A 19,401-nucleotide genomic window follows, 5' to 3' on the forward strand; every position below is an offset into this window, starting at 1 on the left:
GAACCCTCACTGAATAAAAACGTGAAATATATACAGATTACCATGTACAGCATATATATCTATTCCTGTTTTACATTCTACCATAAATACACATTTAAAGAACATAAAATTCAACACAGATTTTATTTTCAGAAAGCTATATACATTTGCAAGACCATACATAAGGTAACAAAAAACCAAGACAATGAGCAGTTGTAGTATCTATCTGTGATTTTGGGTATTCCTTTGACTCTATTGAATAAATTAAAAAAAAGAAAGTTCTGCTTTTACACAGGGACTTTTTTGCAGTGTCTGTTTTCAGTCTTCTGGTGTCTGATATTTATCTTCATTGTGGAGCAGTTTGGTGTAGATGGGGAAGTTTAACCATTATTTTACCAAGAATTATCTGACCAGAATACATGAAAAGTCAAAGGAAAGCCTGAAACACGCATCAGATCTCACTTCACTTTTCTAAATTCCAAACACTTACCATGTTCTTCGTTAATGTATTAACTAGTAAATTAGGCCACGTTTTGATAAAGGAACTAACTGCTCAAAATGTAAACATAATATACTTTTAAAAATATTATCTTTTTGTTTTGGTGACTATATTCTAGATAGATGCTGTTTTTTTCTATACTGTATTAACACAATGCAATAAAATGTTTCAACATATAATACTATTTTCTCTGTGTTTTTATAAATAAAATCTCTGCATATAGAAGATTTAGTTGCCAGTCATTCAAAGAAATATCACACACATTGCCTTTACTTCATGGATGTGTTTAAACTTCAGCAGGTTACAGTCATTGGGGTTTCGTTATTTCCATTTATTGGCACTTAGTTGCAGAACTCTGTCTGAAATGCCATGGACACTTATGTTGCTATTCAGATATTTCCTGTGCATGAATATAGGAATATGTCTAAGGGGTTAAAGTGAAACTGAATTTTTATTTTTGAAAAATAACTTAAGGTTCTTTCTCAAATGCTCAAATTTTAAGGAAAGGGTCTCAGATCAGACTTGTGGCCATAAATGTCAAATATTTTGCTAACATTTGTTTACTACTTTGAAAGAAATTAACTCTAAACTGTAAAATGGAGTGGGCTCCTGGTATCTTTTTTTTTTTTCAGATATGCAGAGGAGGATTGCAAAGTGGTGCAAAATATTGGCTGTAAAATACACTATTGCAATACATTTAAATGATACTTAATGTCTTACAGTATCTTTTGTTTTAAACAGATGATTCACAATTATATGGAACACTTGGAAAGAACCAAACTTCATCAACTAACGGGGGGTGATCTGCTAGAATCCACCACACACGGTAGAATTAGGTAAGCATTATTATGCTCTCACCCTGAAATAAAAAGAATTCATTCATGTATGTTTGCAAGACTGTCTGTTCTTTAATCCTACAACAACAGTTTGGCTGAATCAGAAAGATTTGTCGGATGATTGGAATGCAGTAGGAGAATACTGTAGAAATCCATGGGAAAAAACACTTGCTTTTGTAACACTAAATGTTGATATATAGTCTGTACATTGGTCTTGGGCAATAATTTTGGCATACATTTTTATAAATGTAGACAGGGTTTCTTTTAGGATATGGATAATTTCAAAATAACAGACATACCAGAGTCTAAAAATACTTAAATAATATTGCATTGCTTCTGCTGCTTTATACACAGGTTTACAAAGGAACATGTCTAAATGTCTGCTTGTGCTGAGAGCTCTATGTGAATATATTATGTAGATCTCAAAGCTTTCTGCCAATGAACTCTGGAAGGGGGAGAGAATAGGTAATAAGCTGGCTGTGTCGCTTGCTGCATAGATGCTAAGAGCAGCAGCTCTATGGTTCATTGAGATGGGGGAGGAGAGAAGTGATGTCATTGGTTTGGAGCTGCTGCAGGAGAGAGTGGAAAGCTGCTGCTGATGGCATTGTTTTTGTGGCAGCAGCTGAATGACAGACTTTCACTACAAAGATACACCCTCGTTGTCTGTGTAGCCTTGGTTCCGGCGTTTCACCATGCCAGCGCAGCACCATGAGTCCTGGATGCATGCTGCTATTTGTGTTTGGCTTCGTTGGCGGGGCGGTGGTCATTAATTCAGCTATCTTAGTATCTCTTTCTGTTTTGCTGCTTGTGCACTTTTCTATTTCTACTGGTGTGCCAGCTCTGACGCAGAATCTATCAAGGATACTCAGGTACTCTGACCTACTGAACCTCTGCTTATTGTATTCTTTGTTGTTAGTTTCCTCATTCTTGCTCATCTTTCGATCTATAAAAGGAGGCAACGGGATATCAAGTGCTGATTTGAAGTCCTGTATATTTAGTATTCATACACTAAGTAAGGCAAGGCACTGTTTTGTAAATTGTTAAAGGAAATTTGCATTGGTGTTTTTTTAAGTAATTACAAGGTCAGTCGGTGAGTTTTTGCTTTAGAAAGCTGTTAAATCTTTGACACTAACTTGTCAACAGAATAGAGGTGCTTTGTTAAACATTGTGGACAGAGCTTGCACTCGTGTTGTAAGGTATTTAGCGAATATTATATAGTCCTAAATTTGTGATGCCGCAGGCCTTTTCTTTATGCAGTTTATGTACAGGTAATGGGAGCTCTGTTCAAATATATAATTTCAATATTTTTTTACATATTTAAAAAAAATACTGTTTGATCATTTAAGATACTTTTGAAAGAAAAATCTTGTATTTGGGTATTAGAGCTGTAAGAGCCTATTCACTATTGTTGAGTCAAATGTTATCCTCTCTCATCGTTCTCTTTATACTTGTATGGCAGTCAACCAACTCTTTCCTCCCTTGAGTTATGTGCTGTTTGTCCTGGTTGCCTAGAGTAGTAGCAGATCTGCATTAGTGGAAAAAAAAATTTTTTTTTTTGACATTTTAATGTTTGTTTTAAATGAAATACAATGGGCCACATTTTAAAATTGCATCTTTCAAACTAGTGAACTTGGCATTCTTTAATCACTATCACTCTGGCTTAAATAAATGTATATACTTGTTAAAAATATGTGATTGTCAGAAAATTAGTTCTAATGGAAGATGATTTTAAAAGAATCAATGTAGCACATAGCCTAGGTTTGGTCTCTAGCCTTCAGTGTGTTTTTTAATCTTTTGTGACAAATATGTAAATGTAGTGCGTAGTTGACTTAAGTGTTTGGTAGACTTAAGGCATTTTAGTAAGTTTAATAGGGTAATATATTACTGTAGAACAATCAGGTTTCAGAGTAGCAGCCGTGTTAGTCTGTATTCGCAAAAAGAAAAGGAGTACTTGTAACACCTTAGAGACTAACAAATTTATTTGAGCATAAGCTTTCATGAGCTACAGCTCACTTCATCAAAAGCTTATGCTCAAATAAATTTGTTAGCCTCTAAGGTGCCACAAGTACTCCTTTCCTTTTTGTAGAATAATTACTAAGGCCTTTTACTTTAAAAGTAAAGCAAAATATTTTACTTTTTTAGGTTTAAAAAGTCTGAACTCTAACACTTTACACTAATGCTATCAGCTTGATAAAGAAGTCTTTTAGTAGCATGTCATCACTTTTCAAGTGAATATTTAAATTTCAAGTCTTAGAAACTGTGCTGTCTTTTCAGTAGAGCCTTTTGGTTAAATTTTAAAATGATTTTAGTGTGTAAATAAACCAGCATTTTTAAAGGTTGTGCTGTTGATTTTCTTAGCTTAGAAAAAAAAATTGTAGAAAATTGCTATTGAAAAAGCATTATGGTCTGAATATGTAATATTATATTAACTTGAGTATTTGTCATCAAAAAGATATAATGTAGAGTGGCTGCAAAAATACTTAAAGCTCTAATATTTCAGTAGGCCACTGTTAAAAGAAATAAAGACTAAACAGATACTTTTATTATTTGTTTAGGGAGTAAACTGTAATATCTGACTTCAATTCAGCAAAATGACATCTTTCCAAATATTTCTTGGAAACTGAAAGGGGGACTCTTCCCCATCCCACATGCAAGCAAACAAATTGATATTCTTAGTGGGAGAAGATCTTGCTTGTCAGAAGGGAAGACAGACCCCCTTACACCTTAATGACCTATTCCTTGCATGCATTTTGATTTTGAGGTCATACATATAAGACATCTATCTATTTACTCTAGGTGACTAATTATTTTTAAAATGACAATCCAGCTAATTCTCCCCCTCCTCCCCAAAGTGAGCCCAACTGAAGAAAGAATTTTTCTTTGAGGATTCCCCCTTTCCCTTCTTAGTTCATAATCCTCCTCCCCATTAAACTCCTCTCCTTAAAAGCCTATATAAAAGATAGATTTTGCAGCATGCCCTGAAGAGAAACAGATCTGGGCTTCTTTGGACTATTTGTCCAGAAGATGGTTTCCAAAGCTAAGGGCCTCTCAGAGCATGCTTAAAGGCGAGCCCCCTTTTAAACTGAAAGGGGCCAGCTGGATTTTTGGCACTGGATTTTTTTTTCCAGAAAATCAATACTTGAAAACTAAGTAAGTGTGTGTGTGTGTGTCTCTTCTCCTCCCTCCCGCCCCAATGTATTAGAAATGTGGGAATGCTAAACAAAGGAAGTACTTGAATAGATTCCAAGGACTCCTGCTGTTGTAGAAAAAAACTTCTGTTTAGTTTTGCAACTATTTAGTAAGGTTTTTTCTTCAGAGTTGTTACTGTTCCAGCATAACCCAACCCTTCCAATACTTTTTATCTATGTGGCCTTGATTGCTTTTGCTTTTTTCATTTGCTTCACATTATCTGTGCTTAACTGTATTAATGCTGATTGAATGTCCAGCTGTCTTTCTGTATTGGTTAAGAGCCTACCACTCCTGATTGTACTAGTTTCCTATTGCAAAATCTTTGGTATCAATTTTGGTACAGCATATTTAGTCATACAGATGTTATCTTGTACGTTGTGGTCTTTCATATATCAGTACTCACAAGGTGCTGTTCAGACATTTTTCCTTAACTTCCTAAAAGTTTTTAATCTCTTGAAAATTTTTATCCAGACATAGTGAATGTTCTCAAAAGGGCCTATTGCTTCTTGGGCCCCAAGTACAAGCACTTCTTCACTATCTTTACTATAGTTTTTGTCATCCTCTTTGCATAGGAGCATGGACCTTCCCTTGGCTACACAGGTCTTGTTAGCAGACTATGAAGTTGTCCTGGCTAATATAGATAGGGCCTGAATCATTTTACAAGTCAATACTATAGACTTGAGTCTCCATAATCATTGTGAAAATACTTACCCTGGTTTTCTCACTGAGAGGTGCCCACTGGTTTATGGACTATACTTTCTGTTTGCTTTGTATCACGAAGCTCAATTTTCTGCAGTCGTTGTGTACTTTCTCTACCTCTTACCTTTGGTAAACTTATATCTAACCACAGCTTTACTTTTGGCAGTGGTACTTAACTGCACGTATTTCTTTTGGGATCATGCTGTTTTGACCAAGCAAATGTTTTGCTTCATCTTAACTTTCTTCAGTTAAGTGTCCAGTACTGACATTCCTTTACAGAGCTAGACACAGCATTCTGCAGATGACTTTCTAAACAACATTTTTGTCTCTCCCCAAATGTAATCTGGTTTTATTCATTGTGATCACACCACTGGACGTGGGGTATCAGTCCTGGGATTTTGGGATGGCTCTTTGAGATGAGCCTTTGGGGTCTCCCAAATTGTCTCTTTATGAAGAGGAGGGTGAAATCGTTTGGCTTTCACTAGTCTTCTCTGCTGTAAAGTGATATTTAGTTTTTGGTGCTGTGTTCCCATGCAGAGGTGCCAACACTTCAAAATACTTCAAGGGACCGTTATCCAAATAACCCAAGGATCTTGGGAGAGATAGGACCTGCTTCATGCCAGTCTGTGGAATTCTGTATGCTTTCTGGGGTATTTTAGGTTACTTTTGATTGTTTTATCTAGTTTAACAGCTGAATATAGAATAGCCAGCTGTGGTAATATGACCAGTAATATGAGGATTAAAACCTTCCATGAACTTGCTCCCGCGCCCGTGACACACCTCTCTGCTACCAGCTTTCTCAATGTCCTATACGGTATTGGTACTGTTGATAAAAAAGCCAGTTCTGTAACTTCTGTAATTTGTGTCTATGTACTAAAAAGGCTATCTAAATTCATATCTCAACTTAGGTTTCCTGCCGTCTCATATCTGTTATTTTGGGAACTGAGTGCACCAACATTGAAAACTCTTCAGTGGTATCACCATAAGATCTGAGTGTTTAACTGGGAAAGCAGTTTTGTATAGTTTCTCTCATACAAACTAAGCTGTAATCTTAAATTTAGTCCATTCCAAAAATAGTCCCCTAATTTTCAGAGTCTCGGGTTCTCATAACGGGTCTTTCTGTTCACACCCAAACATACAGCTAGGCAGACTACAAACTGTGATATACAAACAGTACTTGTAAATGTGAAATGCTTTTAAGAGTAGATATGAGTTAGACTTCAAGGTAAGGGTTTGTTGCTTGATGTGGATGGGAAAGTTGAAAAGATTTGTCTGGATTTAGTAGTTGATCATTACAGAAATTGTGGTCCTGTACAAGAGTTGAGCAAATGAGAAATGCATTTTCAAAAGTGGCTTCTGAATGCAATTGGATTGTTAGTGCTTCATCTGAATTAAAGAAAAAAATTCAACTTGCTTTTAAAACATTGATTCTGATGTTCATGGTCCAACAATTATTTCATACTAAAATTTTTAGTCTTCTCCACCTGGAATGGATATCAGATGTAAATGCTGCACAAAGTTGTTCAAAACTGGAATCCGTTAAATGGGTCTAAAATACTCAAACTTTTGAAATACATAAGCAGAATCTGAGGAATTACTAAATAAAATAATGCAAACTCTGTATGCTTGCATGTGTATATAATGGGAAATATAGTATGCATGATTGAATCTAAATTCTGTTTCCTTGCCATATTCAAAAGCAGGTATAGCATAGGCAGTGAGTGTGTAAAATTGAACCTCATTAAATGTTGGGTATTTTTGTTTTAAACCCCTCCCTCTCCTCCCCAACAGAAAAGAGCGTCCTATATCACTGGGCATCTTCCCATTACCTCCAGGAGATGCACTGCTTACACCTGAGACTCAGAGAGAAGGAGGGGAAACACCTGGGTCAGAGCACTGGAAATTCCATGAGCTAAGCCAGCCACGCTCCAACACCAGCCTAAAGGTGAGCTATTGGTTTTCAGGTTTGTTTTGCATCTTATGAGAAGCCATCATAAACCATGGATTCAGTACATTGTTGGTGATAACTATATTACTGGAAGGGCTGAACTGTCGTCCTCCAGTTATATAAACTCCTCAACACATCAGTTATTGCATGTGATTTTTGAGTCTTGTATTTTAAAGGAACTTTGGGTGCCCAGTGAAAGGGGATTTTGGCTGCACTTTCAACATGGGATGGGAATGCAAGATCCATCTCCTGGTATTTCAGAGAGATTTTCCTTTTCTAAATAGGTACAGTTTTTTAAGGCCTGCAGTTCTTGTACTTACAGGCTGGATAGACAGTGTATACAGTTTTGGGAATTTAATGTTCTATGGCATGAAAAACTTTGAGTATTCAAGTACTGTGATGTACATATGTGTATATTTGTATATAAAGTTTGTGTAATTCTAGTGCTCATAGTTTAAAATTAAAATATTAAATCAGTAAAATTCAGTGGTGTGACTCGGAGGAAAATAGTTCTAATTTTAATGAGATTCCTGAAACCGTTTTTTATATATTTAAAAATCCCAAATGAATTTGAGATGTTCTCCACTTGAACTATTTTTAAACATAATCCCACACTGGATGCCATAAAAAGATGAAGGAACATCTGAATGGCCCTTCCCTCTTTAGATGTGTTTTGGGAAAACTAAAACTGTATAATTTTTTTGAGCATTCTAAAGGACTTTGATATCAAAGCTCTATAGAACTAATAAGCTTTCTGCCTCACATACAATTTGGAAAAACCTGTGCAGTTCTAGTTCAGATAGTCTGATCTGACAGCTGCTCTCTGTGAAGAGGTCCGCTGATTACAGCATTTCAGAAGGAAGAATGTCCTCTTTTTTTTTAACTCCGTTATTCAGTATTTTACTTTGGGCTCTTTTTTATTGAAATGGCTGCAGACCTTAATTGTTAGTGCCTGAAGATGAGGATCATTAATCCTGTGGGGTTTGCCATGTTTGTCCTCTAATTCCAGTTCACCAACAGTTTCTTGAAAGAGTAAGGCTCCCTAGATGCTTGATTCTTGAACCAAGAGAATTTAAATTGGCCTAAAAAGCAGGTGCCTAAACTGCTGGATTTGTGAGATTCTCCTTCTGTGGTGGACTAAGTGTGCTACCTCCATCACTGTCAGTCCCGGACGTGAGAGCAAGACTGAGACTACACCACATGGCTAATCTTTTCCCCTATCCTATTAGAAAGGGCTGTGACAGGTTGCTCCCCCTTCGGGGTGCCACTGGATGTACTGGGGTACCACTGAGCCCTCCCATTCCACCAGCCTGGGCTCCCTCACCCTGTCCTGCTGAGCCAGGCCCTCAAACTGTCTCTAGCGCGTGCACACACATAGGGACACGCCCAGCTGCAGAAAGACACAGATACTGAAATCAGCGCTGCATGGGAAAACTCAGCTAGGGGATTGCCCGGCACTCAAGTCTGCTCCCCCTCTGGGATGCAAACACAAAATTGTATTGTCTTGCACTGCACAGAGAACGGTACAGCATAAGCTTATGAAATTCGCTCCTTCCCTCAATGTGGAGGAAGATATTCACAGCTTTTTGTCCCCATTTATGAATTTCGAACTGGTTTAGACAAACAAAAACAAGTTTATTAATTACAAAGGATATTATAAGAGATAACAAACAGATCAAAGTAGATTACCTTAGTAAATAAACTCAACTGACCTTAAGACACTGGATAGGTAGGATATAAATTAGCAAATTCTCACCCTGAGTGATAAACAGGCTGGCAGATTCTTAAGACACTAGTTTCCTTGGCTTTCCCAGGTTTTCATATACAGGCTAAAGATCCTTCTAGCCTGGGACCATCACTGTCCACAGTTCAGTCCTTGCCCCTCAGGTGTTTTCAGGTGTCTTGTTGCAGAGAGAGTGAGCCCCTGCCCTCCAGGATGTCATTGTTCCTCTTCTTCCCATTTGCTGGAAAGCTCTCTTGCTATGACCTAGGTCAAACAGTTCCCATTGTGTAGTGCTATCTACCAGAGGTTTCTATTTTATACAGTTCCTGAGGTAATCCTTTTGCTTCTGTGCATTTCCTCAATAAGCTATTAACATTGTTTGGCCTATTTACTGTTGTACTTGAAAGGCTGTGGGTGCTTTCAACCTCACAACGTGTTTCAGTAACACATACAGAGCCAAACTTCATAACTTCACATACAACGGTAACACACACAATCCAACAAGGTATTAATGTCTAGCAGATCAAGACTTTTAGAACGATACCTCAAAATATATTTTGTACAAAACATATTCACCACTGTCATCTAATTAGGATATTGGGGTGTCAGGGTGTCACAAGGGCCTTACCACTAATGAACCCATCTAGTTTTGGAGGTACAAAAACAGATGCCTCTTCACAGGTGGATAAGTACCCCAACTCAGGAGATAAAACATTGTCTAAACTATAGCATACTTCATGATCCTGATAGATACAAAAACTGAAAAAGAAAAAGGATCTGAAGACCCTGTTGAAAACTTTGTCCTTTAGCAATCCATGAACAGAAATACTATAGTACAGTGGTTTTCAACCTTTCCAGGCTACTGTACCCTTTTCAGGAGTCAGATTTGTCTTGTGTACCCCCAAGTAATCCTCTATATTCATATTTCCCCATAGCAATTTCAGTTATTCAGAAATTGACAGGCTTTAGGAGGAGTTGCTTTGCTGAAATACAGGTTAGACTCGCGTGACTTGAGTGGATGGAGTTGTTATAAAGGGGGTTTTCTGATCTCCTTCAGTCCCCTCCAGAAAATACCTGTCATTTCATATTGTCAGATTATATTTTTTGGCATTAGTCCTTCTAAAAATATTAACTTGTACACACTTAAAAATGGCTACCTTGCATGCACAATTTTTGATGCTCTCTATATACATATCTCAGTTTAGTTATAAGACTAAGTGCCTTAGGGCAGGGATCATTTCTGTAAGTTAGATAGTATTTATCTTACACAGTGCCAAGCACAGTGCCTATATTTAATAAATGATCCTGTGGAATGGCATGATGCACTGCAGTCACTACTAAGAGGAATATTAATTTCTATTATAGTTTTTAACTTGTATCTTGCCAGTGTCTTGTACTATTGCTTTCAAATACCTGCATTTTTATTCATGCTGTAGTATTTGAAGGATACACAATGGTACACCTAAAAACACTTCCATATTGGTGCCCAGGAGCAGCACAGACCAGGGTTTATCTAGATAGTTTGGAACTTTGTACAGTAAGGACAATATTGGGTGCCATTGGAAGACGAGATGTAGTTGTGTATTGCTTTCTTCTATCCCTATTCTGATTGCATTGCTTACAAACCACTATTTAGTTCTCTACAAACTTAGTGACCTAATTTTAAATACACAACTTAGTTCCATGAAAAAAGGCTTTAGGAAACGTTGCTTACAAAAAGAATGGGAGTACTTGTGGCACCTTTGAGACTAACAAATTTATTTGAGCAAAAGCTTTCGTGGGCTAAAACCCTCTCCATCGGATGCATGCAGTGGAAAATATAGTAGGAAGATCTATCTAATCTATACACACACACACACACACACACACACACACACACAAACATGAAACAATGGGTGTATTTCACACTATAATGAGAGTGATCAGTTAAGGTGAGCTATTTTCAGGGGGGGTGGGAGGGGAACCTTTTGTAGTGATAATCAAGATGGGCCATTTCCAGCAGTTGACAAGAATGTGTGAGGAACAGTTGGTTAATAAACATGGGGAAATAGTTTTACTTTGTGTAATGACACTCCTAGTTTTTATTCAAGCCTAATATAATGGTGTCCAGTTTGAAAATTAATTCCAATTCATCAGTCTCTCATTGGAGTCTGTTTTTGAAGGGTTTTTTGGTAATATTGTGACTTTTAGGCCTGGAATCGAGTGACCAGGGCGATTGAAGTGTTCTCCGACTGGTTTTTGAATGTTACAATTCTTGACGTGTGATTTGTGTCCATTTATTCTTTTACGTAGAGACTGTCCGGTTTGGCCAATGTACATGGCAGAGGGGCATTGCTTACAAAATACAACTTGGTTATTTCAAATTCTTAAAATATTTGGGGAAGATATTTAGACTCACTCCTGCTTAATGGAATTACATTTAACACACACTGATTTCTGGAGCATATATTGCTATCAGTTAAATCTATAGATAAATCCAGTGTCCAAATGCAAGGGAAGAAATTAAGTAGTTATAGCAAAACAATGGAATTATACGGAAATCCTTGGTTAGTCCCTTATAATTTTTGGAAACAATTGATTCAAACTCAGTTGAGACCCTTTTTCTTCACAGCCACTTTCTGTTGGGCAACCACGCCATTTATTTGGAGCTTTTTGTGTGGTAAAGTCAATGGTCAGTGTGTGCTGCATTCTTCAGTGTATGCATTCGGAATACAGAGTTGGAGAAATGTTTGAACAGAGCCAACATTCATGTTGAGGTTTCATTCCCTGTGTGGGTGAGCTCTGGATTCGCTTAGAGTACAATTTCCTCCCTTCATTACTTGTTTACTAAAATATGAATCATTATCCAGTTGAACTTTAACCTTAACTTGGGGCAGGTGTTTTTTAACATTAAAAAACAACTTATAATATTTAATCACATAGCCTTTTTAGAAAATGGACTTCAATTGTTTGCCATAATTCCTTAATTTTGAGCTTCATGACTTCCTGAGTATCTTTGGAGGGAACGTACATATTCTTGGAATCGGTCAGAGATGTCCAATAGTCAGGTGTTACACATGCTGTGTTATAGTCTCCAGTTGACTCACTGTGAGATTAACAAATATTCACTCTTCCCATCTTGGTCACTTTTAAATTTGTGATTAAGGATATTGGTATATGGAGACAATGCAAGCAATTCTGACACTTCCAAACAGTTGGAGACTTTTCCAGCAGGTTGTTTCAGATGTTCAAAATCTGACACTTTACAGCTAATCTAAATTTGGTATTACATATGTAACTCAGTACAGTGAACTCTGTATTTAGTAAAGAATATGGTAAGATGAGGCTTGATATCATTGATGGGGCAGGACCTAAAAGTACTAAATTAATCATTAGGGCTTGAAAAATTCATATGACTAGGAACTTGATCTGGGGTAAATACCATTAATTTATGCATTTACGGTAAGATTTGCTTTTCACTTATGATTGCAGAGAACCCCTTCCAAACAATAGAGTACAAACTCATGCACTGTTGCCTGTCTAAATCCTCAGACAGCACCAGCATCTTTGCTGCTGGTAGAGCTCAACTGCAGAGTGAAATTAACAAGCCTCTAGTCAATTTTACTGCTGCTGTTAAGGACCCTGTGGATCAGGTTGGATTCCTGCTGCTGGCTGGGGGACAGCTGTAAGCAGCAGCAGAGGCAGGTTAAAGGAGAGCTTTATAAAAAGGTTGTTATAGGGTCAGCTCAGTAGGGAATGTCCTCCCCTTGCAATAGTCTAGAGGTTCTGGATTAGGATTGGGGAAAGAGAACTCCCTCTTAAACCCCTGGCTGCTGGAAGGTGGGAAGGCTTCAGATTTCACACTTACTAAGTGGAGGCCATAAAGGATGGAACCTCTGAGCAGGATTCAAGGAGAGCACCCTAGTAGGAATACAAAGCACAAACTGGTGCAGAGGTTGGCTTCGTCGCGGGATGTTGCCCCTAGACAATGAGGCCCTTCATCTAATTAAATGATCTAGTTTAGACTTCTGGTTATTGGGTGGAATAAACTTTTCAAGCCTTATGTCTGAAGGGATGGATGATGGGCAAGGCTGGGTGTGGTGTGTTTCTGCAGGTGAGGGTTGGTGCCAGAGAGAGCGGAGAAATAAATTAAGAGCCAAAGTCAGCATTTTTGGAGGAGCAGGGGGTGGAAATGGGATGGAAAATACAGGTGACATAGCAGAAAGCAGTGTTAGGGAAGCAAAAAGGATATATGCGGGAGAGAAGTAGAAATAACATGTGGCAAATGCAGGAGCAGCTTTAGTCTGTAGTAAGAAACTAAGGAAGTGGGAGTGAAGGAAATAAGATAAAACAAAATCAAGAGGCATAGTAAGTTACATACAGAATGTTATGTTCCTATTCGATGTATACTACAGATAAATGCAGAACATCTTATCGAATACACAATTGTTTATTCCTTTGAATGCAGGGGGGTGGGAGATTGGTTTCAGAACATGGCAGTACAGGTATATTTCACCTTGAATACCGGTTTTGGTCCCCAGGCTAATAAATTCTGGATCATTTTCTTAAGCCTTGTTACTCATGTGAAAAACTCTGTATTTGGAGGTCTGCTGTTCTGAAGGCTGTGCAGCCATTCTGGTTATTGAATGTTTTTCTAAAGTGTCAAGTCAAAAGGATGAGAGGGAGCCCAGAGTAGTGATTGCACAGTAGTTTCCAAATAAAATATGTACATTTCATAAGTGAGATGTGGGGTGTGGGGGAGAGGTGTGTTGCCTTCATGTTTGAGATGCATTGAGTTAGACAAATCTAGATGCACACCTGAAAGTATATTTATTATACAGCACCCATCATTTGTGTTTGAAAGACTAAAAAGATTGAATGAGCAGCATCCAGGTGGAGACCCTAAGCCCAAATACCTGTGAGCCCAAGGGTCCTCAGTATGAAAAGTCCTGTATACAATGGTCCAGTCTAAACTGAGGCTAAAACTGTTTCCTGAACCTGCTCAAGCAAGCAAATTTGTGGCAGGAACAAACAAGATAGTGTTAAAACTATTTGCTAGACTAGTTAGGGATCTCGAAAGAACATTTTAAACATAGTTAGGGTAGAGCAGTGATCCCCAACACGATACCCGCGGACACCATGGCACCCGCTGGGGCATTTTTGTGCGCCCACAGGACACAGTGCTGCCGAGTGTGGCCGCCGGAGAACCGCCCACTGAAATGCCGCCGAGACGTGTTGCCGTTTCTCAGCGGCCAGGTGTCTGGCACCCGCCACAGTCTTCTGGGAATAGCAATATGCTCTTCCCACAAAGGTTGGAGACACTGGGGTAGAGTTTGTCCACAATGGACAGATAAACTATTAATTTGAACCCATTTGGGGCTAGTCGATATATACATGTAAATGACTTGTGGGTATTGTGACACAGTAGACCTCCAGCTATGCCACTTTGTTCCAACTCAGCCGTAACAAAGTTAAAATGACAAATTTAAAAAGGAAACTTTTAACACAATACAGTCTTTGGAACTCATTGTCACAAGAAATGGAGGCAAAGAACAATTAAACGTATGGTTAATGAAACTATCTGCAATTACATTTCTTAAATATTATAGGGATATTGATCCTCTTGCTTCAGGACATAAGCCAGTCACTGACTGCCTGGAGTTAAGAGGAAATATTTTCCCAGTGCGTGATACTGCATTAATTGCCCATCATGGAGAACTTGTCTTTTTCTGAAGTATCTGGTACTGGCAACAGTGCGAGATGGAATACTAGAATAGATTTGACCATTTGTCAAATTTGCTACAAAGTGGCAATTCTTATCTTCCTGGATCACAGTGACTGTTTCATAAAATGGGAAGATCAGTTGTGATAGAGAGGCGCTCTTGACGTGGTAGATGGCAGCCTTGTGGTGGTGTTTTAAATTCAGTGTTAATTGCTTTTTTCAGAGCCAGCTCCATTTTTATATCAAAATTGTGTGGTTCAACTTCAGAAATATCACTAGGGTTTACCTTTAGGTGATGTCTTCAGGGGTGATGGGGATAGTAGGTACTTTATATTATAATTCTCGGGGACCATGTGCACATAGGTATTAAAGTATATATTTTAAACGTATTCAGTGGAATCCCCCTCACACATTCGTAGGCCACTTTTCTTAGATTGTCATCTCGGAGACTGTCATGTATTTTTACAGTGCTTAGCAAAATGGAGCCACAATCCCGAGCAGGGTTTTTTGGTTCAGCTGTAATAAAAATCTGTAATAGTAATAAGATCTGGATTCATAGTTTAACTATTAGCTGTGATCCAAAATGTGCTTTAAAAGAAAGGGGAGGTTGTTGATCACCTAGTTAACCTCTTGGAGACTACAAAGAATTACAGTGGAGTCCCTGTCTGAAGGAAAATCAGACATTTCAGCAGTGTGAATACACAAAGGGTTTTCAGCTACATTTGAAGTATCACCTTATTTGTATATTTTACGTGTTTTTGTGCAGTGACCTTATTTCTATTTACATAACTTTTTTCATTTTGAATAATTCTGCGTATAAATACAGTTGGTATATTAAATCAGTTTTCCTCTTCAGTTTATTTCATATATTGTAGTGACAACAGAATAAAATTCAGAATAAATGTCTGAACACTCTAGCAGGAATGTATTTCAGCAGGAAATTCACATGCAGTCAGTTACTCTGAATAGAAAGTGAATTGGATTGGCATGCCAAACAATGGATGATGTTACATGAAGTATTGGTACAGAAAATTAAATGGCGATGGGAAGAATGCTCAGGTTTTTTGCAAGTACAGCACTGTTTATTGTTGGTTTGCATTGAAGCCTCCTCACCATCTCTTCTCCATCCCTCCCAAGGTCTTTCTTCAAAATGCAGCTACATGTTCTGCTTGCTATCATATTTGGCTTTCCAATTTGTAACTAGTGAGTAAGAGATCAAACAAAAAAAAACAAACACTAGTTTAAATTTCCTATATATGTACAGTGCCCATCTACTACTTTTTAGAAGCTATACAGATTTTTTTTTTGAGGATCCTGTGCAGTCTGTATAATTTAATGTTCAAAAACTGGTAACATTTTCCTCTGTTTTTGTAATTTCCCTTAAGTATGTAAACTGGGTAAGTGACATACTGAGCACTGCCGAGATTCTTGTATCATTGAAAAATACTGTACCCTAAGTGTGTAATATTTTGTTTTTCAAAAGTGGTGCTTTGTTTGACTGTCTTCCTCTCCCTCAATTCCCTCAGCAGTAAAATTCCCATGTAAGCAGCAATAGTCACATTGTTTGGCTTCTCCCTATTTTAATAATCATTTAAAAATCTCATCTTGCAAAAAATTACAGATATGAATATTAAAACTGAAATCCTAATTAAACTTCCTTTGTGTGTTAAGAATGGGTGAAATTTTTTTGATAGTGCTGCATGTCCATTTATATATGCCCATTTTTATTTGCTTCTTAATTGAATGATCATTTAATATAATCCAATTCCATTTCTCCGTAATGTGGTTTTTTTTAAAAAGGGACACTAGAGATACAGATTTAGGCCAGTGAATTTGTGCTTCATAAAATGTAAACTTTGTTTCAACCTTGACTTTGGTTTTGGTGTCTTGATCTAAAATAATTTCCAGGGTCAAATCTGTGTTTTGCTTTTAGGCATATTTCCTATGTTCTAAATAGCTTGCTTGCAGCTATTTGATTCTTCCAGTTTTGTTTCAGAAGGCCTTGGAAAGGTTACACTGTAATCTCTAAATCAATGTACTTTTTGTATGTATCAATCTCAGGATGTTTTATCTTTAGACTCAGTGTAAAAAGCCTTAGAACTGTCATGTTTGGCTCTTGCTATATCAGGGCTAGACTGCCCCAAGGTCCCTTTTGGCACTGTTTGGAGAAGTTAATTGCAACCATCTTTGACTAAGTCCTCATTCTTGCCTCTCTCAGGTTAGAAGTTGGTTTATGGCTTAGACAAAAACCTAGCAAATATTCCCAATTCAAATTGTCACATAAAGTTCCCCATAACTTGAATAAAAGCAAATATTCTTGGCCTAGTAAAGAAAATAAAGCATGATATAAAGTATCTCATCTCCGGCTCCAAATCCTACAGGATATCGTTGTAGAAAACTGAATACTTAGTCTGTTTAGTGACTCGACTCAAATCTGGGTGCCTTTCTATCTGTTCAGAATCTGTATGTCTAGCAGGCAATCTCCGAAGAGTGTCTGCCCTGAGAATTGTGGGGAAATTAGCAGAGGAATGGTAGCGTATACTAGTGATGGATAACCTTACCATTGTTGTGTAGAGCTGTGCTGGACAGGGTCCAAAAGTGCTAGTTATTCTTAGCACTGGTAGAGCTGCACTGGAGTTGTAACAGTGGGAGGTTTCCCTGAAGTTCTCAATGTAGACAAGGCTTCAACATGCCTTTTCATTAGGGGAAGTCCTATAACAAAGTAGTCCTTTTTACTCTGCCAGGTAGGATTTAGCCACCTTAGTACGCTACTGTGTGGGGACTTCATTGGTAAATGAAAACGCAATAATAGAAATGATTGATTCCATGCAACCAGCTTGACCAGATTAGTTTTCATATCAAACTGATTTCCTTTCCTTAGACATATTAATATTAATTTTTTGTCTGTCTTAATGTTCAGCAATCACCGTTGTAAATTAGGGTATTATCCATTTTCAGTGCTTTTTCTTGAAGTGGTACACGCAGTTTGTTGCCTAAGGAGGCTCAAATAAAGTTCCATTCATACTGTTGATCATCTTCAGTACCTTTTGGAGACTATTTCTTGACCATGCAAGCCAAGTCGTTTTTAGCGTTCTGCTTATTAAAACATATAAACCATAACCCTAAATATTAAGATCGCCGAGATGTATCTAATCGCTCAAATTCATATGAGAGTCTGCATATTCTGCCACATCTAAATTAGCGCTTTAACTTGAATGAAATTAACATAGTGAGCACGGGAAATAAGTTCATGCACTAATGCTTTTTCTTCATTTGGAATCCTCCTTGTGTAAACTAATGCCTGTGACAATTGTGTAAACAATAAAACTTTCCATTTTAGGATGAACTTTCTGATGTTAGTCAAGCAGGCTCAAAATCGACTACCCCAGCATCAACAGCTGCTTCAGATGTGCCTGTGTTATCTGCTGAAACTCCCCTGAAAGAGGATAATGAAGAGCTTGCAAAGAGTGCAGATGCACTGAACAAGAAATCAGATGTAAGCAAGCACATTGAAGTGCAGGTAGCTCAAGAAACAAGAACTGTGTCCATCGGTAAGCTGCTGTAACAGTTCAGGCATGTGATGTGCTTGATATGCAATTCAATGCAATGCAGTACAAAGTCAGTCCACGGTGCCTGGAGGGAAAGAAGTATTTGTGTTCATACTTTTGGGAGTGCAGAGTACTGGTGAAGTTGAAATGAGGATCACTACTTACTTCTTGGGCTGTTCACGCCTTATTTTCCATGGAATGTGAAGTATATCTATGTATTAATTACATTCCAGGGTTATTTAAAAAAACTAGAAAGACTAAATGAGCTAATTCCATCTCCCTTCATGAGTTTCCCTTACAATATATTTTGACTGCTTTGTTCTGTCTGGTTTTAAATATTTGAGGTAATGGTTTTTCCACCACTTTCTTTGGGAGACTATTGCATGGTCTAAGGCTTTGTCTTTACAATATGAATTTTTTACCTATTGCTAATGAGTTGTAGCTGAAGCAGTGCTCAACCTGATTTAGCAGCAAGTAGAGCCAAGTAATGTGTGTTCAGCACCATTTCAGAAAGAACCTGAAATCCAGGCATTGTAAAATTGAATTTTAAATTAAAGTGAAATAGAATTAGTTCATTAGTCCTTCTGTTTTGATGAATGACATCACTTTTTAAACATGTGAGGCCAGTATAGAATGACCAGTATATGAACTCAAGTTCTATACAATTTAGAGGCTTTGCCACAATATATGAAATTTGTCAGGAGGACCCCTGCATGTGACTCTCTTTAAGCCAATAATGTACAGAGCTTTTCTTGTATGTGACTAATATTACTTCCCCACCTCCACCCCCAGGTGCTAATGAAAATGAAGAAAAATCTGAAGTTCAGGCAATCATCGAGTCCACTCCAGAGCTCGATATGGATAAAGACCTCAGTGGATATAAAGGTTCAAGGTAAATTGTATACTGTGACTTGAGTACACAGATTAGGGTTTCAGAAGTTACCACAGTTACTCATTTTGAACTTTTTGGAGTTTTAACAGATTGAGAGCACATGTTGCACAATCAGTTCCCATGACCTCTTTTTTTCTTCCCTGAAGAATTCTTATAACAGCAAGTTTTGTTTTTATTGCTTGCACCCCCAGTCCAGAGCCCTGAGCCCCCCTGCAATCATGCACTAAAAGTTCCATAGTATGCTTACTTCAGAGAGTACTAAGTTTTTGTGGACAAGCTCTTAGTCTCGTAAGCCACTTAGGCACTGTAAAGGGGTTTTCTCACTGCATGAGCACTTCCTTGTGGTCAAGTGTAGTGTAGCAGCTGTTTTCCCCCTATGGTATCACC

General features: G+C 37.8%; 1 protein-coding gene across 5 annotated transcripts in view; it reads left to right on the forward strand.

The window, feature by feature from the left end:
• The window catches only part of SPAG9 (sperm associated antigen 9), a 106,440-nt gene that overhangs the window by 44,478 nt on the left and 42,561 nt on the right, over positions 1-19,401 (forward strand). For 3 of the 5 annotated variants that reach the window (XM_073310895.1, XM_073310894.2, XM_073310897.1), the window contains exons 4-7: positions 1,220-1,314; positions 6,994-7,147; positions 17,915-18,125; positions 18,915-19,014. In XM_073310895.1, coding sequence (XP_073166996.1) covers positions 1,220-1,314; positions 6,994-7,147; positions 17,915-18,125; positions 18,915-19,014 — 560 coding nt within the window. Of the gene's footprint in view, positions 1-1,219; positions 1,315-1,894; positions 2,184-6,993; positions 7,148-17,914; positions 18,126-18,914; positions 19,015-19,401 lie in introns of those variants that run through there. The other 2 variants (XM_073310898.2, XM_073310899.2) reach the window with 2 other exon arrangements.

Source organism: Lepidochelys kempii, chromosome 14 (genome assembly GCF_965140285.1).
Source record: "Lepidochelys kempii isolate rLepKem1 chromosome 14, rLepKem1.hap1, whole genome shotgun sequence".
NCBI classification, from domain to species: domain Eukaryota; kingdom Metazoa; phylum Chordata; order Testudines; family Cheloniidae; genus Lepidochelys; species Lepidochelys kempii.